Source organism: Nasonia vitripennis, chromosome 5 (genome assembly GCF_009193385.2).
Source record: "Nasonia vitripennis strain AsymCx chromosome 5, Nvit_psr_1.1, whole genome shotgun sequence".
Lineage (NCBI taxonomy): Eukaryota > Metazoa > Arthropoda > Insecta > Hymenoptera > Pteromalidae > Nasonia > Nasonia vitripennis.
The window spans coordinates 200220-227513 of NC_045761.1; the positions used below are offsets into that span (position 1 = coordinate 200220).

Consider the following 27294-nt stretch of genomic DNA (forward strand, 5'->3'; position numbering starts at 1 on the left):
GGCGGCCCTTTATGGCTACGGGTATATATCATCGCGGATTAAAATTTAAAGGTCTATTGTGCCAGCCTCTCCCTCTTTCTCGCTCGTACACTTTACGACCTTCTTTGTCGTCGGCGTACCTATACACAGGCCCGGGATTATAGATATTATGCACTGCAGCGCATCGGGCCGGCACAGCCGAGCTGGAGCGGGCTAACGCTTCTATCCGAAACGACATCTCCTGATCATCTTGCCGAACATTATACAATGCGCGTGCAACGCGAAAGGAGTGGTGCCCTTTACTTGCCGGCTACGTCCTGCTACGGACCGCTCACTTTTTTTTTTCGCCCGCACTCCAACAGGCAACGGGCTCCGATCACGAGCTTTCCGCAGCTGGTCAGTCAGTAGTGCAGCGTAACTGCAGTGTTTGCAGCGCCGCCGAGAGTGATTTGTATACAGCAGTCGTCCTATATATGCCGTATATACGCCGAGTACCTCCGCTGACGCACTTTACTCCGCCGAGCGAAGGACCTGCAGCCTGCGCGACATACCGAGTGCTGTACAGCTTATATATACTTAGTGTGCCGTCAAGGAGCTGCGTAAGCCGCGACTTCTCCAGCTCGACGCCGCCCGCTGTGCCGCCGAACACTACAGCTTCTATTTACATAAGTACGATTTCGGAATACGTCGCGGACCCGGCGCCTACACCGTCCCGCAGAGCGCATCAGAGCGAAGGAGCTTGGAGAGCAGGTAAGCAAGTGCTTATTTGTTTTTTCAATTGCGCTCTCGCAGCAAAGTCTTCTCAACTCAACTCAAGTCGACTCTTTGCTTTCCTTGCGGCATTGCAGCCAACGGGTGTACTCGTAAATAGAAAGGTACGCTGGCTGCACTTGGTGACGATTTTTCCATACAATTCCGAGGATCGTCGACGTCAGACTGAGCAAACATTGGCTCGCGTGACGTCAGGGCGGAATACAGTGGCGCGCTTATGTGATGCGCACGATGTAAAAGGAATCATAACATGCGATAAGCTATAGGAGCCGAAGTTTGCTTTTCATAAGTACTTCTCTTCCTGCGAATGAGATTACGTACATTCGTATCGATTACATACGCCGTGCACGCAGGAAATATGCGATCCACCCGCATACTGCACTCTATGTACCCGTACGCACGCGTTCTCTCGCGAAAACGCCGCCTAATAAGTATCGTAATATCCCAACGGCTTGCGCAGAGAGCTCAGCGAACTGCAGGGTGGGGCCTGTGCATGTCCCATCGATCCGGCAGGTGGGGGTTCTCCCCCCGCCCTGTGCCCTGCGCTAGCAGTAATTCGTGCGAACGCGCACATACGCAACGAGAGAGAGAGAGAGAGGGGGGGGGACTCTCGACTCGCTCGGTCTGCGCAGCGCGCAGGGGGAGAAACGTAGCGAGAGAGAGAGAGAGAGAGCATAGTAGCGCAGCCAGCACAGTAGCCACTGCTGCTTCGGGTAGTTTAGTCATCGACGAGGCTTACGTACGCCCGCTTCGCTGCGCCAAATGCACAGTTTTTAATCGGAAATAAAATTAGGTACTCGCCCAAGACATTCGGTGATATATGTGCGCGAGGACGATGATTCGTCGAAAAGTGGAGGCGATCGGCTCCTTCTGACGATCGCGCACATGCTGCTTTTTTATCGCGTGTGTGGAGCTGCCGTGAAAGAGGACATAAGTAGGTACATCAGCACCGTTGTCTGGCAACGGCGCGCGAGTTGCCGAGAGAAGAACGACGCGAGGTAGGTAACTGCCCGAGTTTGCTCTCTTTCTTATTCGCCTTCATTTTTTCCTATTGCTTCCTCTGTGTACACCACCCTTTTTTAACCATCATTTTACAGTCTCGCACACTGACTACACCTATAACCAGCAACTCCGAAAATCCGTTGGGATAATACTCGCATGATGCCACAGCCCCGATCGGAGCCACAAAAAACACACTCCACTCCCGCCCCCTAATTCGGCGCCTTGTATTACTGCCTTCTCACCTCATCTGCGGGCACACCCCGGATAGAGAGAAAATTACTTTTCCGCCCCTGCGCTGCACTCCTCTCTCGCAGCATCTCTCTTGCTCTGAGCTCTGCTCTGCGGCTTTCGCCCTTGCATTATTGTCGCCCGTCGTGTGTGTAAACTGCTGCTTCAACACCTAATTATAGAGTATATGTTCTTTTTACCACTTTCACCCCACACTTTTTGACTAAATATTATTTGTTCAACTTTCAGAAGCCGAAGGAAGCATGGCGGGCGAGGATACGGAGCTCTGTGGCTTCATGGACGCAAAGTTACCCGGTGGCCGGTGTATGGGCCAGCGCGTGAAAAAGCGCAGTTTGGCTCCGTGGAAGGTCTGGCGACGACACTGGTGCTCCGTTCGAAAACTCGGTCCCGGATTGGGCCTCGAAATCCTGCTCGACCACGGCGTCGCCTCCTCCAACAACACCGGCAGCGCCTCGGCGGCCAGTGACAAGGACAGCTGCATCAGGATATCGGCCGACGCACTCATCTGCCGCACCGAGTCGCGATCCAAGCAGTTTGCCTTTGGAATCTTCCCGGCCAAGGAGAGGAAGCCCCTACTGTACCTGGCCGCAAATTCCGAGAGCGAGAGCCAGAGGTGGATGGCTAGTCTCAGGCAGCTTCTCAGACCCAGGAGGCACAGGTTCATGGACGGCACGTTCAATGTGTCAATGGTCGATAACGCTCACTCGAGATCAGCTGGACTGACTGGTAAGACTTATTACTGCAAAAGTGTTGAGCGCGCGAAAGCAATAGTTGGATCGGCTCGACGTCGTATTACTATTCTATTCTTACATTTGCAGGACTGTACGGTGACTTGGTGGCCAGCCGCACGGGCATCTTTCTGAAGGACGTGCACACGGGCGAGATCGTCGAGACGTTCGACTGGAAGGAAGCCAGCCAGTTCCATCTGTCGAGTTCGGGTCGCCCCGAAGACGTCAAGCGCATCTGTGTTATTCACACGACCAAGGAGTTCCGAGGTGGAGTTGGTCAGCTCCACGTGTTTTGTCTCAACGCCACTAGACTGCTGCAGGACCTCGTGACCCAGGGTCGAGGACCCAGGCACAGGCAGCCGCACAATCATCACCAGCGGCCGCTGAGTCTGAGCGAAGGTGATCTGAGGTTGGCTGCTCAGCAAGAGCAATCGTGCCCGGAGCCCGGATTCCAAGCACTCAAACACAAGATCGCGGCGAATATCGTCAACGCGGGTCTGGGGCTGCTGCTGTCCGCGAGGTCTGGCAGTGAAGCCAAGCTGCTCAATGAAATTGTTGGAAGTAACAAAACATTGGAGAAGATGTCGAAAATCTCCTCGAATCTTTTACACAAGAGGGCGGTGGACAACGTGTACCAGCCGGAGCCCGCGACGATGGTCAACAACGTCATGTCGAGCCTCGAGGAGTTGGAAGAGCCATCGATCAGACGCGTATCCAACATCTCTGTTGCGTCGGGTATTTACGAGGAGATTCTCGATGACTTCGTTTCAACCAAGTCGCGCCGCGTGCCGTCCAACCTCTACGAAAATCCTAGCGAGCTTATACTCAAGTCTGAGACGAAGTTGCAGCCACCTCCGCTTCCACCCAGACAGAGATGCGGCTCTGGATCGACGAGAAATGGAAGGTTTGTACAATTTACTTTTTTTCCAAATCGATGGCTATACTTGACGAACGAACGACTTCAGCTAAAGTTTTCTCTTTATTATTTTCCAGTCTAAGCGACGACGGGCTAGACTCGGAAGGCGGCACACGTTCGGCAACACCAAATACCCAAGACGATTCGACGCCCACGCCCGAGGATAAGGCACCTCTGCCAATCAGTCGCCTCGTTCAAGTGGACACTTCCGATTACGTGCCGATGTTGCCAAGACTCCAGGATATCGCCCTCCACGAGCTGCAGCAACAGACGCAGCAGGAGAACATGTATATGGTCATGCGATAGGCAACGATAGACATCACTAATGGCCTCGTTAATATCATATCGCTTTCATCAATTATACATAAGTATGATTTTAGAAGTACACATTTTCGTGTAGCCAAGCGACGAAGATTTATTTGTATCGGTATTATATATTGTATATTAATTATGTTATATTCTATATCATAGACACAAACACGCAGTTTGTAAGCTTTAAGCAATTGCGCGCGCGAAGAGTTATAGTAAATTATTTATTTTTGTCTTCCCAAGAATGTGAAGTAGGCAATGTGAATTCGACAAGAAATGCGAGTATAACGCGTCATATGCCGAATCCAATTTATTTAGGATGATAATATCGGCAAAGATGCCGATGTGAGCAAATACGTATGTGAGAATATAGATTTGAAGAATCTTTTATGTCATAAATTATGTATATTGTACGCAAATGCAGATATTTAGTTTATATTAGGTGTAGAAAATGTAATTGCTTGCTTTGACGAGAATTTTTATGTGCAAGTGTAACATGCGTATCTGCACGTGCGTGTGAACGTCAATGCACCGTCTGGATTAAAAATTTTTATTCATTATGTATGAATTTAGACGATTTTTAAGAAATTTACAATAAGGCGCTATAATATACATAAAGGCTCTTTGTGGTCTAACAGCTAAGAATGCTCAGAATTAGTATTGATTTTATAAGACTGAGCAAGTAGCGTATTTATCCGAATAATTTCCGTCAAGTTTAACGACTTTTTTCTTTGAAGAATAGATACATCGACAAAAAGTATTTTCTAATAACAATAATTTGTTATTGCAATAAACATTTTTATAAAATTAAAAAACGCGAAAATGCCGCAAAAGATGAGAAGCGTTAGTTTAATAAGTAGTGAAAGATATCCGTCAGTGTCAGTCTAATACAGCCAATGTCACATCATCATATTATATGTGCTTTTTCGGGATGAATAATGTCATATCAACCGCAATTTATGCCACTTTAACAGAGTACATTCTATAAATAGCGTCTCTGTACTTTTCTACTACCTTCAGAAAAAAATATGTACAAACTATTGTGATAAAAATAAATAATCTCTATTTGTATATTTGGAAACATTTTGGCAGATACAAAGACATCGTTAATACTTCTAATAAACTATTCACTGCCTTTTGCTGTGTGCCTCAAAATCTGTGTTTATGATCGAAGTAAAAAAAATCATTGTTGTGAACAAGCTTGTTAATAGTTTGGATACCCTTCTGAAAAAATCTGTAGAGATTTATGCAGAAAATATGGACTTTGTATAAACGTGCAGTACCACAGCATGCCTGAAGAGAATCCAAATTTTGTGTAAAGATCTGCGAAAATTCATGTGCAGACTTTTTTTTAGTAGGGATTGTTATTGTTCTATTGCGTATATATTAACTATGATTTGACCTGTAAGTATTTAAAACTAAATCATATTGATTGAATCGATTGCAAGAAGTATGTAACTCTAAGAGAGTAAATCTACTGCACAACATTTTGTTACATATATTTATATGACTGTATGATTGCACATATAATAAGAAAGACTAATTTTCTTTTGAGAAAAGAATTGGGGCATTTCTAGTATTATAATTATAAGATTTTTACAATATGTAATAGTTTTGCGCTTAATTTTTATTAGCTTGGAGGACATTTTAAATGTAGGTGTCTTATAATAAAGTTTTCCGTTATAGCTTATTGGAAGAGCTCTCACTTGATGTATTTGAAGGAAATTGTGATGAAATGAATATCATTTTATATTAAACTAGCTGATTAAACTAAAAAAAATGTTACCTATTTAGCTTGAACATTGCATGGGAATATGTGTATAAGTAATGCTTATAACTCTTCTGGCTGCTTCCTCTATGCAGTCTTTTTTCTACTGTGAGCGACTTTTATTTATTGAAAAAAGATATGCAAAAAAATTGATACTTGAAATCACGAACTACCAGAATTTACTAGTGGAGCAAAGTTTGTATCTACATTATATTATGCACTTAGACCTCGGCGGTTTCTTTTTTATCTTCTTCCGTAAATTCTGAAAATTTAGATTAAAGAATTAACCTACCCTTACCATTGTGTCCGTGGGAATACGGGGGCTCGATATCTTCAACTGGTCAACTATGATAAATACAAGTTGATAATTCTATATGAACATGATGCTAATCGAATTTCGATTATGCCTGCGATGGGTCCCATCTTACATAGGAGTGCTGATCTACTTGCTTATCGCTAGAATTGATAGAAAAAAATTAGTCATCTGCATTTTTCGCACTAACAATATACTTAAGGGGTAAATTTCAAGACGGGCATTGTTGGCCATAATAAATGCTTGATTTTATTTTCTTTTTGAATATTCGCGCCTCTAAGATGGCGCGTCAGGGCGCGAGCGGCGCCACCCGCCCTATATATATATATATACATCGCAACAATATATATCTATATATTCTATTATATATACGCAATTGAATAGCGCAGAATAATACTATAGTAGTAGGATAGCTCGTAGTCGCAGCGAAAATTCGCAGATATGTATTCATATCCCAGTCGAATTGAGCTAACTCAAGCCTATGAGAAACGGTGGCTGACGCGTTAATAAGGGAAAAAGAAGAAAAGGGGGTCCGGATAGTTATCCAAAGAAGAATACGTTAAATCCAGTCTCCGCCAGATAAGTAGAACGGACTCGAACACGCAGTGTTCGAAAAGAGAATAAAGGCTGGTTCTACAATACTGCGGCGATCAGCGCGACTTCGCGAATCGCGTCGAATACAAGTGGTATATGGTATAAGTATACTTGGTAGTCGGTATACTCTGCAGTAGTGGTGTGTGTGTGTGTGTGCGCGCGCGTGAGTAAAACTGAAAAGTGAAACTATAAAAGTGGTGCGAGCATAGTGCAAAGTCGAGACTTCTGATTCTCCTGAAAGAGAAAGAAAAGTGTCGTTTCTGATACAACCCGGCTATTCGGCTCAAGCAACCTGTCCACGCAGCAAATAAATACCTTTACGAAGACGCGCACGCTCGAAGCAAGTACTTAGCTCCGATACCCCCCGACGACAACACAACGCAATCAGCAACTCGGTTCACCTTCTAAGACTTTCCCAATCCCCGCAGAGTCAAAGTCAGGATAATACCCCGCAGACTTGCGCTAATCGGCTAATCCTAATCCTCAATTCCTCAGTCTTCGCACACAAACAGACTCCGGCTTGCACACGTACGCCACACAGCGCGCGCTTTCCGGACTCGGCGGAGAGTCACTTGCTCTGGTCTTTTCTTTCTCTCCCTGGCTGCCTGACTCCCTCTCACTCGCACTCGCACGTCGCATCGCTTACACGGCGCTAGGTATAACATAATAGGTAGTCGCGAGAGCGACAGAGACAGCAACGAGTAGTCGCTGTAGTCCTCGTCGAGGTCGTCGTCTGGCTCTGCTCGCTAGCGAATCCTTTGCTTGCGCGAGCCCTCATCGCTGGAGCTCCGCGAGACTATGATCTAGAGGTATGTACGAGGGGATGCACTTCGGCCACTGATACTCGCTCGCTCGCGCTACAAAGCCCAGAGGACAAACAGAGTTTCCGTTTTTTGCACCAGAGCCAGGCCTCCGGTGGAACAGTGCCTTCGCCCTCGGCGATTAGCCGCGCGCGCGATACTTTTCTACTAGCTTTTCATTTATGCTTTTATCGCCTTTCGAGTTTTTGCTTTATTGGTTATGATGACTGTGTGTTATTGCATATGTATGGAGTGTGTGCTAAAGCGGGTATACACTGATGCTGACCTGCCCTCTCCCTCTCTCTGTGTTTCTGTCCAGTGTATGCAGCAGCAGTGGATGGGGATAGCCACATAGCCACCAGGCTATGGCCAATCTGAACTTTGAGCAGCCACCTAGAAGCATCGCTAATGCAAGTCTAGCGACGCGTGCAGCTAACAGTGCTGGTGGTTTGAACTCTTCGACCCTGGCGGGTCATGTCACTCCTACGTCCGGTATGTTCTCGGGCTCATCAACCAGCGCTTCTGGTGCAGCTAATTCTGCAGTCATTGGACCAAACTTGTCCTATCACCCAGGGGGAGCAGCTTCGGGAGTGGCTGGTACACAATCCACGTCTAACCATCAATCTCAGCAACAGCAGCAGCAACAACAGCAGCAGCAGCAGCAGCAGCAGCAGCAGCTTTCTCCTATGAATAGTAGAGGCCTGTTTGGTCAGAGAGCTTTTACTAGTGATAGGCGGAATATGCCAACGTTAGGGTAAGCTGTTTGTTCACTTGTTTCCAAGCTTAACCTTATTCATACCACGCAATCAAACAATTAATTTTCAATGAAATTTCTTCTATTTTTCTGCCAAATTTTATTTATAATACACGTGCTAGCTAAAATTAAAGCTGTTCTACTATTACGGCATAAACAGTCAAAATAAACAGACTCATTTATTGTTCACAGAAATACTAATCCAATGGGTGGTATGAGCGGTTTTGGAATACCACAAAGTCGTAACTACGGATCTCAAGGTACTATCAACAATTTTCATTCAGCATTTGGTAGTGGTACAAGTACCGGTGGCGGAGGAGACACAAGCACGCCTCCACTTTTGGACCTTTCTGAATTTCCTTCGTTAACTAACCGGGGCCAAGGGGACTCTTCTATGCCCCAACCTAGTCCCATGCCAGGAAAACAACCATATGGTATGTAGGAGCTTATGCACACTCCACTCTCTCATTAGTAAGCTTCGGATACTAATCACTTAGTTTGGGAATTGCAAAATCTTGAAATATATTTGAAAGAGCTACTTCATTTTTCTACCGTTTTTACATTTTATAAACAAAAATTTGTAAATTCTTGCAGTTGGAATGGTCAAACAACCAACGTCTGAAGCAAGCGAGTTTACAATGAGCTCGGAAGATTTTCCTGCGTTACCAGGAACACAAAGTAGAGACGGCCCGTCGCCGGGAGGTAGCGTTATGTCCGGTGAAAAGGGGTTGTCCGTCGGTTTGGGTCCGGATTTAAATCCAGACGTGCTGCAAGCTAACAGGACGTCCAACTCGGATAAATCTCAATCGTCGAAGAAAGGCATTCAAACATCGCCCGATGGTTCGTATAATATATTCGGTGTTAAGCTAAAAGGAATAAAAGTGAATACCTTTCGTATCCGAAAAATCTTAAAATCATTAAGAATTGCTTCGACCAACATCATTACCAGCCATTTCATCAATTCGCTTATTTCTAAATTCTGCGGATACGCAATGAACTAATTAACTTTTTGGTTGCAGGAAAAGTGACGAATATACCCGCGAGCATGGTGAAAGATCAGTTTGGCATGGTCGGATTGTTGACATTCATCAGAGCAGCTGAAACAGACCCTAATCTTGTGACGTTAGCGCTAGGTCAAGACCTGACGGCGCTTGGCCTTAATCTCAATTCGCCCGAGAATCTTTACCAAAATTTCGGTGGCCCTTGGGCCGAGACGCCATGTCGACCGCAGGACATAGACTTTCACGTTCCACCAGAGTACCTCATTAATGCTACCATCAGGTAAACGCGTATGTGCAAATAAGAATGCCATTTGTATTGAACCTAACAATTATTTTCTTTTCGTCGTTTTCAGGGATAAACTCGCGCCTGTAAAGTTAAATCGATATAAGGACGATCTCTTATTCTATATGTTTTACACGAACGTTGGGGATGTGTTGCAATTAGCAGCTGCAGCGGAACTGTAAGTTTCTTTTTACTTGAATTCGTTTAAAAATAAACCTAGACGTACGAAACCTATAATACTGCATTGTTTTCATTTTAGGTACAGCCGCGAGTGGCGATATCACACTGAGGAAAAAGTGTGGATAACGCAGGCCCCGGGCCTCGGGCTTGTCGAGAAGACCTCGACTTACGAGCGCGGTACTTACTACTATTTTGACGCGCAGAACTGGCGCAAGGTTGCTAAGGAGTTCCATCTCGATTACACGAAACTCGAGGGCAGGCCGCATCTTCCCAACACTTTCCACCAGAATCAGCCTTGACCGGGGCCACCTTCTACGCCTCCTCCGCTGCCACCGCCGCAGCCACCCTCGCCCATCTGTACCCACACGACCAGGTGAATCGTAAGCGCGCACTTGTAAGGATGACGACGTCCATGAACAGTGTAGCTTGCACCGCCTTTCGTCAAGATGTGGCGACAAAACGGATAATATTAAAAAAGAAGAAACGAGTTTGGTGACAGAAGAGCGAGCAACAGGCGGTGAAGAGAGAAAAAGAGAGAAAGAGAGAAAGAGAGAAAGAGAGAGACAGAGACGCATACACAACACACTACAACAGCAAAAAAACACGGTCTTTCGCTGCTAGTATTTTCATGATGATCTGTGCCCGCGCATAGTGACGGAGACACTTTGTGCTCTTGTGACCTTCGGCCATTGTATAAATGAACAAATTTATCAGCTTGAATAAAACGATGAAATTCACGGGGATACACTCACAATGTTGTTGAGAGCCCCTTTAAACATTAGCGCTATATCGCTCGGCATTTACATACTGTACAAAAATGATATTCAAAAGTCGAATGCAAAGCTTTTTTTTTATTGTGTTGTATTGATATTTGCAAGAAAACAAAGATAATGATTAGTCAAAAAGATTGAAAGTATCAGGTTCTTTCTCCTTTGCCGCCTGGCGGCCGCACGCTAGTCTGTGAACTGTTGCGTTTTTTTTCTCTTTTGATTACCTGCCGATTCGCAGTGGCTAGGTGAAACATCCCTCAGAGAAGATGTGTCGCTGTGATTAAAGTTTAAGATAGGCGCAGAGATTGACGTATGCAATGAGTGTAAAAACTATTTTTTTTTCTTAATTTATCTAATATACACATTTCTTTTCAAAATTTCATTTGTAAAACATTGCTTTTACCATTATCTTCTGGCCGATTAGTCGGCTTAATTTTGAAAAATAAGTTATTTTTAATATTTCAAAAGTAGAAAGATTAGATTTTATCAAGTCTTGTCCATGGCATTGTTATATTATCGGGGTTTTCATACGTGATACTATTTAGTCATGAATAAAAGTAGTAGGATCATTATCAACTCTTGCCGCGTAATCGTTTTGTTACGTGAAATTAAAATAAATGTACAGTCTAATTATAATGAATTTTTAAGTATTTATACATTAAGTGTAATATTCTTGATACAGTTCAATGATTCAGATAAAGACTTGTAGTGGAAAATCAAGCACCGCTTGCAGTAAGTCGAGTTATTTCGCGTACTCTGAAATAGTACAATTGTACGACTACGAGGGATAGTGCGTTGTTGTGCAGCTTGGGACGAAAATGGTCTTTTCCAAGCGAGGATGATGTTTGAGCAGCACCAAAAATGGTCGTTTTCACCCCTCTACAAGGATGTAAATGGTCATGAAAAAAATAGTAATAATTATAACCGCATAAAAATATGGAGTATCAGCTGAAAATCGCGAAGGTATGAATAGCGCGTTGTCTTTCAACAACGACAGTCTACGATATTTTGCGCAAAATAAAACATATACGCAACTATTAGTTTTATTGAAAATTTTGATAGAGTTTTTATAGAGCGTTGAACGGTTGTGGTATAGCGCGGAGAAAGCGCAGCTCAGCCGTAGCTGATGGTGTAGCCCATGGAGAGCATAAGTGTCTCCTTGATGGCTGGGTGCAGCTGTCGCTCTATGTAGTGCGTGATGGCCTGGCTAGCGCTCCTCAGAAAGACGTCCTCCATCTCGCGAGCTATGTCGCCGCGCGATCGCCAGAGCGAGTCGAGGAGCGCGTCGGCAGGCGTCGCCGGGATCGCGGCCAACGATCCGCCGAGGCGGTTCTCCTCCTCGAGAGCTTCCTCGGCCTCCGCGCCGAGCGCCGAGGAGTTGGACACCGCGTTCGAGTCGGGCTTCGCCTGTTGAATCAGCATACGATACATTGCACTCGTTGTTTGTACGGATGAGGATTATTGTAAAACGAACGTCAACGACCTTGCCGATCTCCCTCTTCCGGGGCTCGCTGCTCTCGAGCCGGTCGTAATTGGCTGCCGGCGCTGGGCCGACGGGTCTGCAGCCGTAGGCGTAGATGCTGGCGAAGCGGGGCTCGAGGAAGCTGGACTCGGTGCGGATGCGCATCTGGCCTCGTCCCCTGGCGATCGGGCTCGTGTAGAAGTCCATGCCGGCGCGACGCAGCCGCAGGCTCATGCGACAGGACTCGGCCGGGAGCCCGAGGAGCCGGGCCTGCTCCCGACTCGGCTCCTGGGCGCTGGCAGCGAGCTGCACGAGGCCGCTCACCGACAGCTCGTTGAAGCCGACGCGGCTGCGGATCGAGTTGTTGCTCGGCTCGTACGAGCAGCGCTCGACCTTTGCCCAGCTCGGGCCGTCCCGGCTGCCCGAGCTCCTCGTCGGGGGGATCTTGGAACAAAGGTAGGCTATAAATTAGCATTGCTCGATTTTTACTCGTTACTCATTAGAGTAGAGCGGAGCGGGATGGGCGTACCTCGACAAGCAGCCTCGTGACGGAGACGTCGACGGGAGCCGAGCGAAGCCTCTGGCGGTAGACCAAGTCCGAGTCGTCGGCGTCGAAGCGCCGCCGAGCAGAGTTGCTCCGTTGCTGCATCATGTCGAGGGCGCGCTCGAGTCTCTCGCCGCAGCGGCTCTCGGCCCGCAGCAGCATCAGCGACAGAAGCAGCGGCGTCAGCAGTCGATTGGCCATTTCTCGCTCTGATTCCGATGTGGATTATCGGATTTCAATTATCGCATAAAACTAGTTATTGGGCTATAAGTAACCGCAGCTGGGCTCGGAGCGACGCTCACCTCTACTGCAGTAGCGTTGCGCCGTCTCGGCCGATCTCTCGCCGGTTATTCTGCGGTGGAATCGGCGACTCGAATCGATCACCGGCGGCTTTTCGTCAGTCTGCTCTCGCTCGGGGGTGCAGCCGCACTCGCAGGATGCATGACATCCGACTTTCGCCTCGTGGCCCGCTTTCGACACCTCCGCAGTCGTCGTTCCAAGTCCTATTATCTTTTACGAGTGTACTCGGAGTGCAGGCGAGGGCGAGGAGGCCGATGACGGCGCACCATTATACGTTAAGCGCTCTGCGAGGCTGTGGCTCAATAATGCATTGTCGGCGCTGAAAATGAGCACTTAATTATACTTAATTATTAATCATTTGCGAAAAGAAGAAGCTCGCGCGCCAGCTGCCGAGTCTTGGCCTCGAAAAACTAGCCGGGAGCATTTCTCTATAAAAATATGCATAGAGAACAATCGCGCCGCTCTCCTGCAAGCTAGGTCTCTCTGCAGCTTTACTTCTCTCAACGATGTGATTTTTAAGAATCGCGCTGCCGCAATTCGTAGTTGTATATGGATTCGGCCAATCCATTCGAAAGACCTGGAATTAGAAAGTTCGCCACATCCTCGCGTTTGGCCGAGTTTAATGACGGCAAGCCCGTCAAGTTCAATTGGATAATAGAAAAAAGAAAGAATTCATTCAAACATTTTCGCGCGCGAACACACCCTTATACAGCACTATACTCACGCGGCTCTCCGCCCTCAGCCTTGCTGGATCAGCAGCCAAAGTCGATGAGCAAGTTAGAAGTTGAATATTGTGGAAATGGCGAAGAAAGCGGCGGCGGCAGCGGCAGCGCAGCTCGTCCCGCAGATAAAACAACAATGAAAGTGGATCCGAGAGGCAAGAGCGTGGAGCCGCGCGCTTCCTCAGCCATGAAGAGTATAGATATAACAGTCTCTCTCTCTCTCTCTCTCTCTCTCTCATAATAGCGATGTCCTTTTTCCCCGGACATCTCCCGCGGCTCTTCTTTCAACACTTCTGTTTCCCTCTCCTACAGCTCGCTGTATTTAGATGCCAGCTCGAAAATTAGACCGCGCCAAAATTTCTCTCCCGCGCAGCCGCAATCGGGACTTGAAGAACGTTCGAATCTTTTCGATCGGTATTCGCGCCCCATGGCAACCAAACAACGTCCGCCCCCTAATAGCCCCCTGATAGAGGAGAGGCTCTCGCGAGAGATCCAAGCGTACTAGTTCTTTCGACAAGTCCCCGCGGTTCCGTCTCGTTGGCATTGTGTAATTTGCCGCGGCCAAGTCGAAAGTGGCCCCCATTTCGATCGCGCAGCCCGAAACGCCGGGGACGAGTCACGAGTCCACGAGCAGGCGAGAGCTAGGCGAGAGCTGGGCACGACTCACGACTCTCACGAGGTCACGAGGAAGAAGAGCGACGGACGTCAGCAGAGCGAGACTCGCGCCGATGTAGATCCCCGAGCATGATATGCTCCGTAGCAGGCACTGCTGGGGGACGTCGAACTCGGCTCGAGTGAGAAGAGAGATTTTCGGGATGTAACGGCGCGCCTGTCGATCTCCTTTCGCGAGCCGGCATCATGCCGAGTGCAGGCGCTGGCGGCATCAGGGAGGGGGCGGCGAGGTTGATCAGTTACCTTCAGTAAAATAGTATTCGGCGTATAATGGCGTGGAAAAATTTCTTTTCCAGGAGTCCCTACGCGCTGCCGGGCGACGCGCAGCTCCTGGCCTACTGGCACCACCAGCATCGGGCTCCGAGTACTCCGAGTACTCCGAGTGCAGCCGGCGCAGCCCGCTTCGAGCGGAGGAGGCGCGCCGCCAAGGACGAGCCGATCCAGGAGCTTCGCGGCGGCAGACCGTCGGGCTTCTCCGCCTCGCGGTACGTCGCCGACGTCAGGCTGCTCGCCAAGTGGCGGCTCGTCGCCGGCCAGAAGCGCGACGGCTGCATCCAGCTGGACCAGCAGCACGAGCTCGAGCGGCAACAGTACCGCGAGATCAAGGCAGGGCATCGCGTTTCTCTCTCGCACCTTTCTCCGCGTAGCCCCCCCCGATATTAACCGCACACCGGGCCGCTGCAGCGCGAGTACAGGGAGTGCGCGGCCGCGCTGGAGAGCTTCCTGGCCCGGGACCACGAGGAGAGCATGCGAGCTCTGAGCGCGGCCGAGGCCGAGTCGCGGCGGACGAGCGAGCTGAGCGAGCGCAGGGACGAGCTCTCCGGGCGCTACGGCCGGGCCCGGCTGCAGGTCTACCAGTGGGAGGAGGCCTGGCGCACCGTCAAGGCCTGTCGGAGCTTTCTGCGGCGCGTCTCGCCGCTCGGCCAGCTGGACGCCGCCGAGGACGAAAGCGAGGAGGCCGGCGAGGGCGCCGGCGAGGAGGCCGGCGAGGAGGCCGAGGAGGCCGAGATCGGCTCGCTCGAGTCCATCATCGGTGCCGCCTTAGACGCTACATAAGTATACCGAGCAAGGGCGAGCCAGGCGCACCGCCTCCTTAACCGTTCGGCCTTTTCGCAGCCGCGTTCGAGCGCACCCGCTCTGCACTCTCCCCGGCCAGCTCTCCCGGCGAGCTCGGCCTGCTGGAGGCGGCCGACCTGCTGCGGCTCTTCCGCGACATCGAGCTGCGGAACCTCAGCGCGCTCGTGCACCTGGAGGCGCTGGGCGGGCCCATGGCCGAGGCGAGCGCCAGGATCGGCGCGGCGGAGCTCCGCGTCGGCCGGGAGATCGAGGACGTCTTCGAGGGCATCGAGCAGCTGGAAGTGCGGGCACATGCGCGCGGCGAGAGCCGAAATCCGTAGAGAATAATCACCCGCGTGGAATAATCACCCTCCTCCCCTCTTCCCCCGTGTTGCAGAGGGCGATCGGCCGAGAGGAGCGCCGAGCTCGCCGCCTGGAGCGGCAGAGCGCTCGGCTGGTGCAGCGCAGGTTCCGCGCGCTCGTCTGCTCGGCCGAGGCGCTGCGGGCTCGCATCCTGCTGGAGGAGGCCTACGAAGGCTGCGTCGCCCCGAACGAAGCCGGCCTCGGGCCGCTGGCCATGGCTCGCGGGCTCGAGGCTGCCTACGAGAGGCTCAGCGCCGAGCTGGACGCGCTGCCGCGACACTTGGTGCTCGCCTGCGAGAGGGACGGCTTCCAGCAGGAGATGCGCCAGAGCCGCGAGGCTGCCGAGGCAGCCAGGAAGGTAGAGTGATAGTAATAATAATAATTATAACAATGATGATGACCAACAGCTGCTCTGTGGGGGACAATTATTTTCATTAGTCTCTGTCCGCTCTATCCGGGGAAAATGCCCGCGTCATGCAGCGCGGCTCGAGCCAAGCAAGCGTGAGTTTCGGATGACCTGATAATTTTCACGTCCCGTTATAACAGCTCGACGTCTCTACCGTCCAAGTACGGCCGAGGCACCGCAAAAGTCGCATTCTTACGAGAGCCCAATATCAAACGTTGCCATTGATCCGTCAATTCGTTATGATCACATTCGACAAATAACAGAATAACTTTCGCAGTTCGAGCTGATGCAGCGACTTCTCGGAGCACTGCGTAGAATCATGGAACCAACCGAGTCCAGGCGTCGTGTGCTGATGCGGCGATCGTCGCCGAACGTTCCAGGCAGACGCTGTGCGGCGTCGGCGGCGGCGGCGGCGAAGGAGCAGACTCGCGACAAATCGCCGATCGCCCGCGAAGCTCTGCAGCTGGACTTTTTCGAAAAGCTATGCAAGCCCAAGAGGACCGACGGCGAGGAGGACGGCGCAAGCGATGACGACGATTAAGAAAATTGTACTTGTATAAAAAGCTGACCAAGTATATTGCGTGCAATCAAGGCGTTGCCGCAAGAGTAATTTCAAACTTGAACCCTGCTCCCGCCGTGCGCAGACTCGAGCCAGCTCGAGCAAACCTCGCGCATCTCGATACGTCGGCAGCTCTCGACGGTCTCGATTTCTCGAATAGCCGCAGCAGCTTGGTGGCGCGCGCGCGCGCGTGCGGGGGGAAAAGGGAGGGAAAAGCGCTAATATGGCCGACGTCGTGTCGGTGTGAGCGGCGGCGAAAATCGACGCAGTGGTCGCAGGACTCGCGGAGCCAGCCTGAGCAGCAGAGTTCGATCATCCCGCGAGCGAGTGGCGTGACATCGCGCGCGATCGCGGAGACTCGGTGCGCGTGCACGATCCGGCCGCAGGTGCGACGAGAGCGACAGCACGACCGTCAACCGTGTTCCGCCGAACGTGTATCGCGGTGCAACATACCCGCGGCGCGGCATGGACCAGCCAGCACTGGGGCTGCACCGCCGGTAGCGAGATCGCCGAACTCGACCCGCGAGGCTCCAGAGTAACGCGGTCACGAGCCTGCAGCTTGCCCCGGGGAAGGAGAGCTCGAAAGAGCCGGATGTAAGGTAAGCAGAGCCAAGCTTGGAGGAAGAAGACGCGCGTCGCGCCGCCCAAGCGGGAGCCTCCTGTCTCGTCCTCGCTCTCCAGATTAATTGCAATTTTCACGTGTACTTACCGCGAGAATGCGATGCGCCGCTCTGCCACCCATAGCCCCGTAGGTACGTACATACTCGTATTACCTACGTTCCTACGTAGCTTGCCACCGGAACTGCGCGCGGCCGCCCCCCTACTCCTGCAGTCGTCATAACCTCCGCGCTCAGCTATAAGCCCTCGTCTTCTTGTGCGACTGCAGTGCACGTAGCTGCGCGTAATATAGTTAATAAACTGTGCTCATTAATTATATTACGCGTTTGCCTCCCCCGGGCTCGCCAGGCGCTCGGGCCTTTAAACCTCCCGCCGTCCATGCGGCTCCTGCATCTTCGTTGGATTGACTCGAGCAGCCAGGTCTACCCGATGTGCCTTTGCCTATGCAGAGATCGAACGAGTGTACCTACAAGTATTTGCTACCGATAATTCCCTCGGGGTCAGAGCCGGCACCGCCGCCTGCATGCAAAAGACTGATGTGGTGTGTACCTATATAAAGTGCGCTACAAGCATACCCGCAACTCTGGATCTCGCTTTTCGGGACGGCGCGACAGGCGACTGTAGAGAGCAGTCGATAAGACAGTTCTACGCGTGTACTTGGCCGCGAGCGGCGAGGCAGCCCGCAGCGACGTCAGGGAAAACAGGGAAAACGTGACTTACTTGACACTCGCGCACGCGATTATTAAACGCACAGGAGGTACGTACTTAAGGTATAATTATGGCTACTTTGGCCCGTGCGTTTGTTTACTCGCTTGTTTTACTAGCCGAGACTCGAGAGTGCCGGTGAACCGCTCGCGTGCCCCCGCGGATCGATCGATCGCCGAAATGTTTAACCTAAAAATTCGACTGCTGCCCTTTGCCACGGACTCGTGAGGGACTCGTCCGTCTGATGGTAGCTAGGTATCCCGTGCAGTACGTCCAGTTCGGTCTGCACTCATTGCCGTCGGGCAGGCGGCGCATCCCAAGTCCGCGCATATTTCGAAGCATTTAACGAGTGGACATAGCGTGGCTGCGGCAACGTGCGAGACGATGCCTTATTGCCTTTATATAGATATAGATATATGCATTATTACACGAGCGCCGAGCGCTGTCTCGCCGTCTACTGCGTGCGTACGTGTGCGAGAGCGTGTCGCGGCGCGATCGATACGCGGCGCGGCTCTTTCCCTCTCTGTCTCACTCGCAGGCCCGCAGCCCGTCGCGTCTAAATCTACTCCACAGTCCACACTCCACAGCCCATACTGTAGGTATACGTGTAGAGCCCATAGAGTCCGCAGACTCCCGTCGCGCCAAGCGTTTTTCTCGAGGAGGCGATTTTTTTCTCCGCGAGTGAGAGCCCGCGAGAACTGAAGTATGCCTGATGCAGTGCTCACTGCTGTCCCGGGCGCGTTGACATAGCCAGTGTGCTGGCTTCTTCTGGAAAAATCGAGCTGTTCGGGGAGTAAACTCGCTGGAGGAGCCTCGCCGAACCCGCCGACAGCGGGGACGAAGCCGACGCCGCCGCCACGGCGACCACGTGTGACTCGAGAGATCTGATCGCGTTTCGCTGGAACAGTTTTTCGGAGTAGCTCGTATGTACATTTTGGAGCAGCGGGCACGTGCGCGTGCTTATTTGTTTTTGTTTTGATCTGGACTCGAGCATATACCATTATATATATACCATTATATGTATATACCATGCTCGTAAGCTTTCCACCCGGGATTTGGAGATCGGGCTGCTTTTATTTCCTCGACGATCCAAAGCAGCTTTGATTCCAGCCTGACTGTGGATTATTTGCGCTCAGCTGTGTCAGCTGTTTTTTGTTTTCTATTCAATGTTTCTGCACGTCTGTTGATTACAACAGATTTGATTGAATATTTGCCTTTGGTTTCAGAAAATATAAGCAGCCTGCGCCTAGCCATCGAGAATCTTCTCTGCGAAGCTTGCAAAAATTCGGAGCTGTGGCTAATTCTAATCGACTTTTAAAAGTAGACAAGATGCCCGCAGTCAGTGTTTGTGACCCACTGGCAGTGGCCATACGCCACAACTTGGATACTGCTGGACAATCAAAGTCTCCGGATGATCTGAACATAGGCTTGGCAGGCAGTGCCCCTCGAATACTGCGGACAGAGTTAGACTACGAGGAGGCTGATAACTACAGGTCTAATGTTCAGGATCGACTTAAGAGCAAATACATGGTTCTCACTTTACCCAAACAGGAGGACAATGGCAAGGTCAAAGATACGGCAACCTCTTCGAAAAGTTCAGAAAAGAGTAAAGAGCCCAGGTTGCCAGAACCAGCAGTTACCCTGTATGCTCCGGATAAGGTCAATCTTGGCTGGGACAAAACGCATAATATGCCGGTTGGTGCTGGCATGTACAATGTTGGAAATACGTGTTACCTGAACAGCACCTTGCAGGCCCTCTTTCACGTTCCAGCATTAGTAAATTGGCTACTGTCCGATGCACATCACGAATCAAAGTGCGAGCAGAATGGTAAGCTGTTCATCAAATCTACATATTTTTAGTGTATCAGGCATGGTATTATTTTGTAGTCACTATTTTTTTCTTTTTTGCACATGGAACACTGGTTAGAGAACTTTTGTCTTGTATTCTTTAGTATCTAATAAGTAATAGTGATAGGTATGCACACAGCCTGCCATTAATGTGCCTTGTATTAATCCATGTCTCTATGCACTATCCTGACAAATGCCCTGTATTTGCACTTTTTACTAATTGTCTGTTTTATCTGAAAAAAACAGTCAGGCATCATTACTTTTCAGATGGAGCTGGTGAGTGCCTTACATGTGCAGTATCTAAAACTTTACAGTTTAGTCACCAAAAGTCTGGTGAAGCAATCAAGCCTTTTTATGTTTACAATAAACTCAAACGTAAGTTTTTATTTTATTTCAAAGTATGCTAATTTTGTTTTAACGTGCATCAAATGTACGTTAGTTGCTTATTCTAAGAAACAATTTCATAACTTTTTCACTCTGGTTACAGTCATTTGCAGAACAATGGTGCCGGGTCAGCAAGAAGATGCTCATGAATTTTTACGTTATCTATTAGAAGGCATGGAAAAGGCATATTTAGCCAGACATAAAGCATTAAAATTAGACAGTTATTCAAAGGAAACCACTCCTATTAATCAAATTTTCGGAGGATACATAAGAACTGAAGTAAAATGCCTTCAGTGTAAACACGTCTCGACGACGTTTCAACATTTTCAAGTAAAAATGATCACATGGTTATTGATGTTTTCATGAAAAAAGATCGACTAGTTTTTTATGTATTACTTTTGCTTTACAGGATCTACTATTAGATATTCGAAAAGCTGGTACACTGGACGAAGCACTAGCTGGCTACTTCAGTCAGGAGCACCTCGACAACAACGACTACAAGTGCGAAGCGTGCAAACGACGAGTACCGGCTACGAAACAGTTCATCCTCGAGAGACCACCTAAAGTCCTCTGTGTTCAGCTGAAACGCTTCAGCGTGCTAGGAGGCAAGATTTCGCGGCACATAGGCTTCAAACAAACCGTCGACATGGGCCCCTACGTAAGACGCCAGCCGGGGGAGCAACCCAGCAAACTTATTTATAGACTCGCTTCCATGGTCACACACATGGGCCCATCTGTCAATTGCGGACACTACACTGCCATAGCACAAGTATCGTCAGGCAAATTTTATTCCTTCGATGATTCTTCCGTGAGTATTAATAAGCTTATGTTTTCTCGGACACTAATTTATCTCAAATAAAGAAGTAGCATGATTTGGTTTAAAACCATTGTAAAATATAAATATGTACATCATAACTGACAACTAGTACTATCAATTCTTAATCACATGACAAATTGTATGTAAAAATATTGACAGTATTTGCAGCTCACTTTGTTGTTGAGAATTCTAAGAAACCTTTAAATTTTTGGCTCAATTTGCACTTTTTGATTCAACAGGTTCGTCCAATTAGTCTGAATAATGTGGTCAGTACCAATGCGTACATAATGATCTTTGAGATGGAGCCGGCCTCCGCAACGAATGGCCAGGCTCACGGCAGTCAACTCGTGAGCTCGAAGAACGACGTCTCTGCTTTGTCCAAAGGCAATCAACCCTTCTCCTATACAAACGGTATATCCAGCAAGACTCTAGACAGCAACGGTAGCAGCAATGGCAGCAAATCGTTGACTTCATCACCTAGTGGCAGTAAAAATGGTGAAAATTGTTCGACATCCTCGTCTAAGCTTAAGGATGAACAAGGAGCGCCAACGCCGCCGCCGCCCCCACCCTTACCTCCGTTGCCACCTCCTAGCCAAGCCAGACGCAATTTCATTGGACCACAACTACCGCCTCATATGGAGAAGAATAGGTAAATTTCGTCTATAGTTCATTTATTAAATATTAAAAAGAGTCACGAAACAATGTATTAATAAACACTTATTTCAGACTACAAGAGTCGTCAAAGAGTGGAAAGTTAGTAGATTATGATGGCAATTCGAGCGACGACGAGGAGAACAATGGCTCCTTAAAAACGAATCGCGACGACCGGGATGTTTTTAAAACAGTCAATAACTCGTCTAAATCCGTCAAGATAAATAGTAACGGGCATTCGTGCTCGCCTAAGGGCTCGAAGTCGCCCTTGAATCATAACGGTGGTTTCCATCACACGTTGTCAAACGGTAACGATGAAAAGGCCGAGCCCGGTAGTAGTGGTAGTAGCAGTGGCTCGTCTTCGCGGAGTTCTTCGCCCAAGAATGGCTCAAGCAACGGCAAAGAACAGTACAGCGGTCCAGTTGACAAATCCAAGGAGAGATGGACAGCTTACTCCAAAGCGCGAATCGACTCCGAGCAGAAAGTTTACACAAAAGCTTCCGCTGCTATTAACAATAAGGGATGGCAAGTCTCTAAAGATAGCTCCTCACCCTCGTCCAGCACCGCGGCTAATGGCTGGTTAGTCTCCGACAATTTGTCGTAAGTCAAATTTTTGTTGGTCGCTTATAACAATGCGTCTCTGTTTCATTTTATATGCTCTTTTGTGTATAAACAAAGTCAGAGTGACATCTAATCTGAGTATTATCAGTGATCAATATAATAATTAAATTGCATTGCAAATTTTTTTCCTAAACGTGTTGTTAACAAGTAGACTCGACCTTAGTTTTATTGAAGAACATTTGCTTTAGAAAATATGAATATTTTCGTTTAAATTTGTATAATTTTAACCGCAAATTTATCGTTTGTTTCAGGGACGAACCAAATAGCAACAGCAGTAGATCTAATAACCATTCCGTAACTCCGAGTGCAGCCGAAATGAGGAGCTTCAATGGAACTAATCGTTCTGAAACTATATCTCACCTACAAAAATCTACTCAATGGGCCTACGGTAATACAAGTGGTAAGTACTCTTTAAATGTATTAAATAAGTAAAAAGGTTGGATAAAATTTGAGAAAATTGTCTAAGGATCACATCTGTTTTTTCCAGTCCCCAGTTGGAATGGGGGAAAAGCGCGTATCGATCGTGAGGTCGATAATGAGCGTCGCCAAGAACGCAAACGTCCCTTTGATAATGATGAAGATGAACTCGATCGTGGTCGCACGAAGAAAGTTAAGATGCACCATAAAGATTACCGCAATGACACTAAGTACAATCAGTTCCAGGAGCATCATAACAACAACATCAAGTGGAGACAATTGTCAAATACGCGCTACCGTACCGGCAATTGCCATTCATATAATGGAAGACCACGGCACGGTGGTGGCGGTGGCAACTATAACAGGCCACCCTACCACCGACATCATCACAACAAATCGAGAAACAATTGGCGCAGATAGGAAAGAAGATTACGTGAGTTCGGCGGTGACGTTATCCTTCTTAGTTTAGTTACGCTGCGTTCGGCGACGGCCACGAGACGCGATAGACTAGGTTTACGAATATAAGCAGATACTAAGAGCGAAGATTTAAGCAAATCGAAAATTACGTGCAACACAGCTAAAGCGATAGAGCTAGAATTTAAATTTACGGCGTTGAAGAACGATGAAAGTTTGAACGATTTAAAGGGACTTATAATTTTGCTGCTTTATTTAGTTTTTCTTCCTTTTAATAATGGCTATATTAGAGTGTGATAAATATAGTCCTGTGGCAATAATTTTATTCTAATCGAGTGAAACAAATCTAAAAGCCAAAGTTAATCGATGAATAGTTGTATACAAACAAATTTATAATATATAAGTGCATGAATAAATAATGAAATCAGAACAAAAATACAATCACAACTGATGAACTCAACAGATATGTTGTGAGATTGTACGAAGTTATGTTGGTTTCCCCTTTGTTGTTATTCCACCGGTTTTTCGAAGTAGACCTATTATTTTTATTCTTGATCATTTTCAGCGTTCTTCAACTAAGTATAATATTCAGAAAATCTTAATCGCGATACTATTGTAAACAGCCCATATGTGTAATCGAATTTATTCCATTGACGTTTGTAAGTTTATTTTTAATTTCTTTTCGTATTGAAAAGTAAAAAGGTATATAAAGCGTGTTTAATATGCTCGTTGCATTTTGGTATGCTATTTTTTTGTGCACTCCTACATACACGTGCATGTACGTATACGCAAGTTCCTTGAGAAACAAAAGAACAGACAATTTGAATATATAAAAAAAAAATAGACTGCAGTTGTGTATCCTGGTATACACGGTTCCCATATATCTACATTTTTAATTACTCGTCACTCGAAATGCATACTTTATTATTATTTGAAAAACACAATTTTTCGAAGGCATTCTACGTATGTGAAAAAGATGAAACGAGAAAGTGAGTTTTACATTGATATTTTGACTCACAAAACTTATCGAATTGCTCTTAGCGATCCATTTTGAAACTCGGTGTCCCTAAGAGAATATATTACAATGTGGATTACAAATATATTAGACATAAATTATGTATAGTTATATATATTATGGGAAATACATTTTTTAAATCTACGAATACATTTTATTTTAGTACTGACAAAAGTTAAGAAAATAAAACTCATTTTTTTGAATGCTAATCAAAAAATAAAATATGACAAACCAATGCGCTAGTGCCATAAAATTACTTTTTTATTGATGCAATAAGACGCCACCGATTCATGTCAGTGTTAAAACAAAACTCGCAGGATTTAATGAATGTCTATCTCCATGTACAAATGATATGTAAGCCACACAGAATAATCATATTGGTCATAATACGAACGTTGTCTTTTCATGTATGTTCATTTACAGCTGACGTAATTATTTGCACACCTTATCACAAATGCGAAATTTGTGCATCGCATAGACCTGATGTATAATCTTATACATAAGTGTGATTCATCTAAACTCGCATACATAACATAAACACAATTATGCAAAACTTTGAAATTTTGAGGCAAATGAATGACTTATGATACGCACTCCATATCTTCCTGTGTCCTGCAAACATACCGCAATGTAGGCTTCCGTTTTTCTGTCAACAGACATAGGGATACAAGAATGATAGACAAATGGGGCAATACGTTAGTACTTGTTTTATAAACACAAAGGAAATATTTTCTTCTATCATTAATACGCGTGAGTCCTCGCCTGGAAAGTAAATTAGATTGGCGATTAACCTTCCTCAGTTTTAATGATATTTTTAACGATTGATCAAAGTTTGAGCTTTTTTCATTTTTGCACTGTACCTAAATTGTAAATAAATTGAAGATTATAATGTGTACAATTTTCTATGATAAACATAGCATGTTGTTTTATCTTTAAAATGACTTGAATAAAACGTTCATTTTTAAATTTTAGGTGGTGTGCAAAAATCAGTACGTTCATGCTTCGAATGGACTTAAAAGTCTGATTAAATCTCCTCCTTAAATTATTTTTGATGCTCAATCGCATCTACGGTTATAGAATGTAGCCACGATAATCAATAAGTAGCATTTCAAGAAGCAACAGTTTGTACATAAAAGTGAATGAATCCAGACCTGCATTTATAAATGCAATTTAAATTCTTTTTTTGTAAAAGTGCACGTACCATACACGAATACAAGAAAGTATAAACGCTGGTTCTTTTATTGTAACTTTAAAGTTTTGCGCGTTCAATACTCCGGAAAAACGAAGCAAGCTGGAAAGCTATTGCGTGCTTGGGAAGATATTACACTGACTGTGGCGTAATTACATGTCGAATTGATTGCTTATTAGAGAGAATATACGACTCAAATCCCAATCACTTCTTCATTCTCCCATTGTACACACATAAACGCGCGCGCGAGTCCCCGATTGTAAAATAAACCTATTTACGTTATATTTTATTATGAAATTAATATTAGCCAAAAATTTAGATAATAGCTGTAATGGCTAGTTTTAGGGACGACATGATGGTAGGAAGAAGCCGCAACTTTATTTAGGGACAGAGCGTAGAAGGAAAGAAAAAATGAAAAGCTGAGCAGAAGGGAACATAAAATTATGATGAAGGTAGATTGTAGTATTATATAAGACGATTATTAATTGAATTGTAGTTATATATAAGACGATTATTAATTGAATGCCGAACTAAAATTGTGTACGGGCGACTAGCTGTCTGTTGAGGATGATAAACAAAAGTAAATAAAAAACACTAAATAGTTAATTACGATGATAAATGCCATTTGTATGTCAATGCACGCGCGTATATTACACGCGTGTATTCCGAAGTATGTTCACGATGTGAGAAAGAAGCGAGCGTGCAATGGTTGAAAAACTGCTGTGCGTAAACTATACGTGTGTATAGAAGTGAAAAAATAAGGACACGACAAAATAAGCAAAATAAAAACGTAAAAGTCAGGAAAGAGAAGATATTTTTTATTTTGTTTGATTGCTTCTTTATTTTTCGGTCAAATCAGAAAAAATATCTAAGTAGACGATGGACGTGTGCTTCCGTAGCGAAAAGAAAAAGAAAAGATAGAGAAAAATACATAAGCTCAGCGAAGATTCTGCTATATTATGAATAAAACTGCAAGAAGTATTGAAATACTAATTTACCTACGATGTACCATACCAAATGCAGTACTTGTAAGAAGCTTCGTTTGACTTTGGCACAAATCATTATTTTCTTTATCGCCGGCTATATACCTGCATACTTTATTATTACATGTAGCCGCTCCGTTATTTGTTTGATGTATACCGCTGCTTCCGTATCAAAAGTGGCTCTTTTGTTTTTCTTTTGTTTTTTTTTTTTAATTTTTTAATGTTTGCACCGCACTTTGTTGTAATTTTTGTATTTATTTAAAATCAGGGAACTATTGTCAAATTGAATTTCTCATTAAATATCTTAAGTATAAAATTCACTTATTAGCTTTTGTAAGAATACGAAATATTGTCGTTATCGGTAATTGAGTAGATGAAAAATTATTTACAAATGATGGACAAATTAATTGGAAGAGTTACTTCAGAATAATTTCGAACATAAACTTATTCAATATTTTTATAAGTACGAAAACACAATAAAATATTAATAAAATAATTATGAAATTTCAATATATTGTGAACATTGCTTTACTACCCTATATAATATTCGACGACAACGCTCATTGATATCAAGATTTAAAAAAACGCGATTGGCATAGTGAATAATCTTGGCTTTTTTGTGGGCGGCACATAAAAGCCTAGTTGGAATAAATTGACTTTTTGAGGATTTCTTTGTAGAAAGGAATTAACGGTTCGATTGATTGAAATACACGAAACTATAGGGAAAAGCTTTTCGGCATAAAAACCCTTTTATTTTGCAATTAAACTACACTGAATGCACTTAAATTAAGATGAACAAGAACGAATTAATTCTTAACACGAAATACGAAAGTGAACAAAAGCACGACGTGACGTCGCGAAGAACATTGGCGCAGCGCACACGACAAACACGTAGCTCGACGATTAGATACACAGAAATTATAATGCGAAGCACACGCGCACAATTTCGATGCGAAGTAAAAGCGATTTTGATGTAGGCAAGGATGCCTGGCAGTCTCTAGGAGACGAAACGATTTGATGTGAGCAAGGATGCTCGGCAGTCTCTAGGAGACGCGAGGGAGCTCCGCACGCTTGGAAAGATAGTCGGTGACTGACGGACGAGCCGCGCGAGAAAAAAGCGGCAGCGTCCCG

The 27294-nt window shown here is 46.4% G+C and overlaps 5 protein-coding genes across 17 annotated transcripts; 4 read left to right on the forward strand and 1 right to left on the reverse strand.

Moving 5' to 3' along the window:
* Positions 1 to 437: 437 nt before the first annotated feature.
* LOC100679070 lies at positions 438 to 5109 on the forward strand. 4 transcript variants are annotated; one of them, XM_016986968.2, is made up of 4 exons: positions 438 to 729; positions 2230 to 2727; positions 2820 to 3633; positions 3723 to 5109. In XM_016986968.2, exons 1-4 carry the CDS (start codon positions 453 to 455, stop codon positions 3949 to 3951), a joined length of 1818 nt encoding a protein of 605 aa, XP_016842457.1. In that variant the 5' UTR covers positions 438 to 452; the 3' UTR covers positions 3952 to 5109. The 4 variants fall into 4 exon arrangements, with proteins under 4 accessions (XP_016842457.1, XP_008218113.1, XP_016842458.1 ...); XM_008219891.3 differs by lacking the exon at positions 438 to 729 and adding an exon at positions 794 to 1752; XM_016986969.2 differs by lacking the exon at positions 438 to 729 and adding an exon at positions 794 to 1744 and having other exon boundaries at positions 2228 to 2727.
* Positions 5110 to 6408: 1299 nt separating this feature from the next.
* Positions 6409 to 10794, forward strand: LOC100121141 (CCR4-NOT transcription complex subunit 2). 5 transcript variants are annotated; one of them, XM_008219897.3, is made up of 8 exons: positions 6739 to 7438; positions 7749 to 7921; positions 8003 to 8183; positions 8376 to 8617; positions 8778 to 9023; positions 9203 to 9464; positions 9538 to 9645; positions 9727 to 10794. In XM_008219897.3, the coding sequence occupies exons 2-8, from the start codon at positions 7795 to 7797 to the stop codon at positions 9944 to 9946; spliced, it is 1386 nt and encodes a 461-aa protein (XP_008218119.1). In that variant the 5' UTR covers positions 6739 to 7438; positions 7749 to 7794; the 3' UTR covers positions 9947 to 10794. The 5 variants fall into 5 exon arrangements, with proteins under 5 accessions (XP_016842294.1, XP_001604727.2, XP_008218116.1 ...); XM_016986805.3 differs by lacking the exon at positions 6739 to 7438 and adding an exon at positions 6409 to 6728 and having other exon boundaries at positions 7749 to 8183; XM_001604677.6 differs by having other exon boundaries at positions 6426 to 7438; positions 7749 to 8183.
* On the reverse strand, positions 10479 to 17750 carry LOC100679530. 2 transcript variants are annotated; one of them, XM_016986806.3, is made up of 6 exons: positions 17669 to 17750; positions 17211 to 17585; positions 12726 to 13042; positions 12409 to 12632; positions 11901 to 12323; positions 10479 to 11824 (listed from the first exon to the last, which is right to left on the reverse strand). In XM_016986806.3, exons 4-6 carry the CDS (start codon positions 12622 to 12624, stop codon positions 11531 to 11533), a joined length of 933 nt encoding a protein of 310 aa, XP_016842295.1. In that variant the 5' UTR covers positions 12625 to 12632; positions 12726 to 13042; positions 17211 to 17585; positions 17669 to 17750; the 3' UTR covers positions 10479 to 11530. The 2 variants fall into 2 exon arrangements, with proteins under 2 accessions (XP_016842295.1, XP_031788072.1); XM_031932212.2 differs by lacking the exon at positions 17669 to 17750 and having other exon boundaries at positions 17211 to 17629.
* On the forward strand, positions 13892 to 16536 carry LOC100678390. The gene is made up of 6 exons (XM_003425266.5): positions 13892 to 14347; positions 14414 to 14723; positions 14802 to 15150; positions 15234 to 15475; positions 15571 to 15894; positions 16220 to 16536. Exons 1-6 carry the CDS (start codon positions 14304 to 14306, stop codon positions 16481 to 16483), a joined length of 1533 nt encoding a protein of 510 aa, XP_003425314.1. The 5' UTR covers positions 13892 to 14303; the 3' UTR covers positions 16484 to 16536.
* On the forward strand, positions 16707 to 25990 carry LOC100121209 (ubiquitin carboxyl-terminal hydrolase 36). 5 transcript variants are annotated; one of them, XM_003425280.5, is made up of 9 exons: positions 16707 to 17100; positions 19051 to 19652; positions 19919 to 20047; positions 20160 to 20386; positions 20466 to 20864; positions 21113 to 21522; positions 21600 to 22124; positions 22397 to 22545; positions 22633 to 25990. In XM_003425280.5, the coding sequence occupies exons 2-9, from the start codon at positions 19154 to 19156 to the stop codon at positions 22980 to 22982; spliced, it is 2688 nt and encodes an 895-aa protein (XP_003425328.1). In that variant the 5' UTR covers positions 16707 to 17100; positions 19051 to 19153; the 3' UTR covers positions 22983 to 25990. The 5 variants fall into 5 exon arrangements, with proteins under 5 accessions (XP_003425328.1, XP_003425327.1, XP_008218126.1 ...); XM_003425279.5 differs by having other exon boundaries at positions 21600 to 22103; XM_008219904.4 differs by having other exon boundaries at positions 19940 to 20047; positions 22633 to 23406.
* Positions 25991 to 27294: the final 1304 nt, after the last annotated feature.

Bases quoted from the DNA above. Each gene is read 5' to 3' on its own strand.
- LOC100679070 (XM_016986968.2), top strand. From the start codon at position 453: ATGCCGTATATACGCCGAGTACCTCCGCTGACGCACTTTACTCCGCCG. The intron at 730-2,229 runs GTAAGCAAGTGC...TTCAACTTTCAG, and splicing joins CGAAGGAGCTTGGAGAGCAG to AAGCCGAAGGAAGCATGGCG. The intron at 2,728-2,819 runs GTAAGACTTATT...TTACATTTGCAG, and splicing joins GAGATCAGCTGGACTGACTG to GACTGTACGGTGACTTGGTG.
- LOC100121141 (XM_016986805.3), top strand. From the start codon at position 7,795: ATGGCCAATCTGAACTTTGAGCAGCCACCTAGAAGCATCGCTAATGCA. The intron at 9,465-9,537 runs GTAAACGCGTAT...CGTCGTTTTCAG, and splicing joins CTCATTAATGCTACCATCAG to GGATAAACTCGCGCCTGTAA. The intron at 9,646-9,726 runs GTAAGTTTCTTT...TTTTCATTTTAG, and splicing joins TTAGCAGCTGCAGCGGAACT to GTACAGCCGCGAGTGGCGAT.
- LOC100679530 (XM_016986806.3), bottom strand. From the start codon at position 12,624: ATGGCCAATCGACTGCTGACGCCGCTGCTTCTGTCGCTGATGCTGCTG. The intron at 12,324-12,408 runs GTACGCCCATCC...CTTTGTTCCAAG, and splicing joins TCACGAGGCTGCTTGTCGAG to ATCCCCCCGACGAGGAGCTC. The intron at 11,825-11,900 runs GTCGTTGACGTT...CTGATTCAACAG, and splicing joins GGAAGAGGGAGATCGGCAAG to GCGAAGCCCGACTCGAACGC.
- LOC100678390 (XM_003425266.5), top strand. From the start codon at position 14,304: ATGCCGAGTGCAGGCGCTGGCGGCATCAGGGAGGGGGCGGCGAG. The intron at 14,724-14,801 runs GCAGGGCATCGC...GGGCCGCTGCAG, and splicing joins AACAGTACCGCGAGATCAAG to CGCGAGTACAGGGAGTGCGC. The intron at 15,476-15,570 runs GTGCGGGCACAT...CCCGTGTTGCAG, and splicing joins AGGGCATCGAGCAGCTGGAA to AGGGCGATCGGCCGAGAGGA.
- LOC100121209 (XM_003425280.5), top strand. From the start codon at position 19,154: ATGCCCGCAGTCAGTGTTTGTGACCCACTGGCAGTGGCCATACGCCAC. The intron at 22,125-22,396 runs GTAAGTCAAATT...CGTTTGTTTCAG, and splicing joins TTAGTCTCCGACAATTTGTC to GGACGAACCAAATAGCAACA. The intron at 22,546-22,632 runs GTAAGTACTCTT...TGTTTTTTCCAG, and splicing joins GGCCTACGGTAATACAAGTG to TCCCCAGTTGGAATGGGGGA.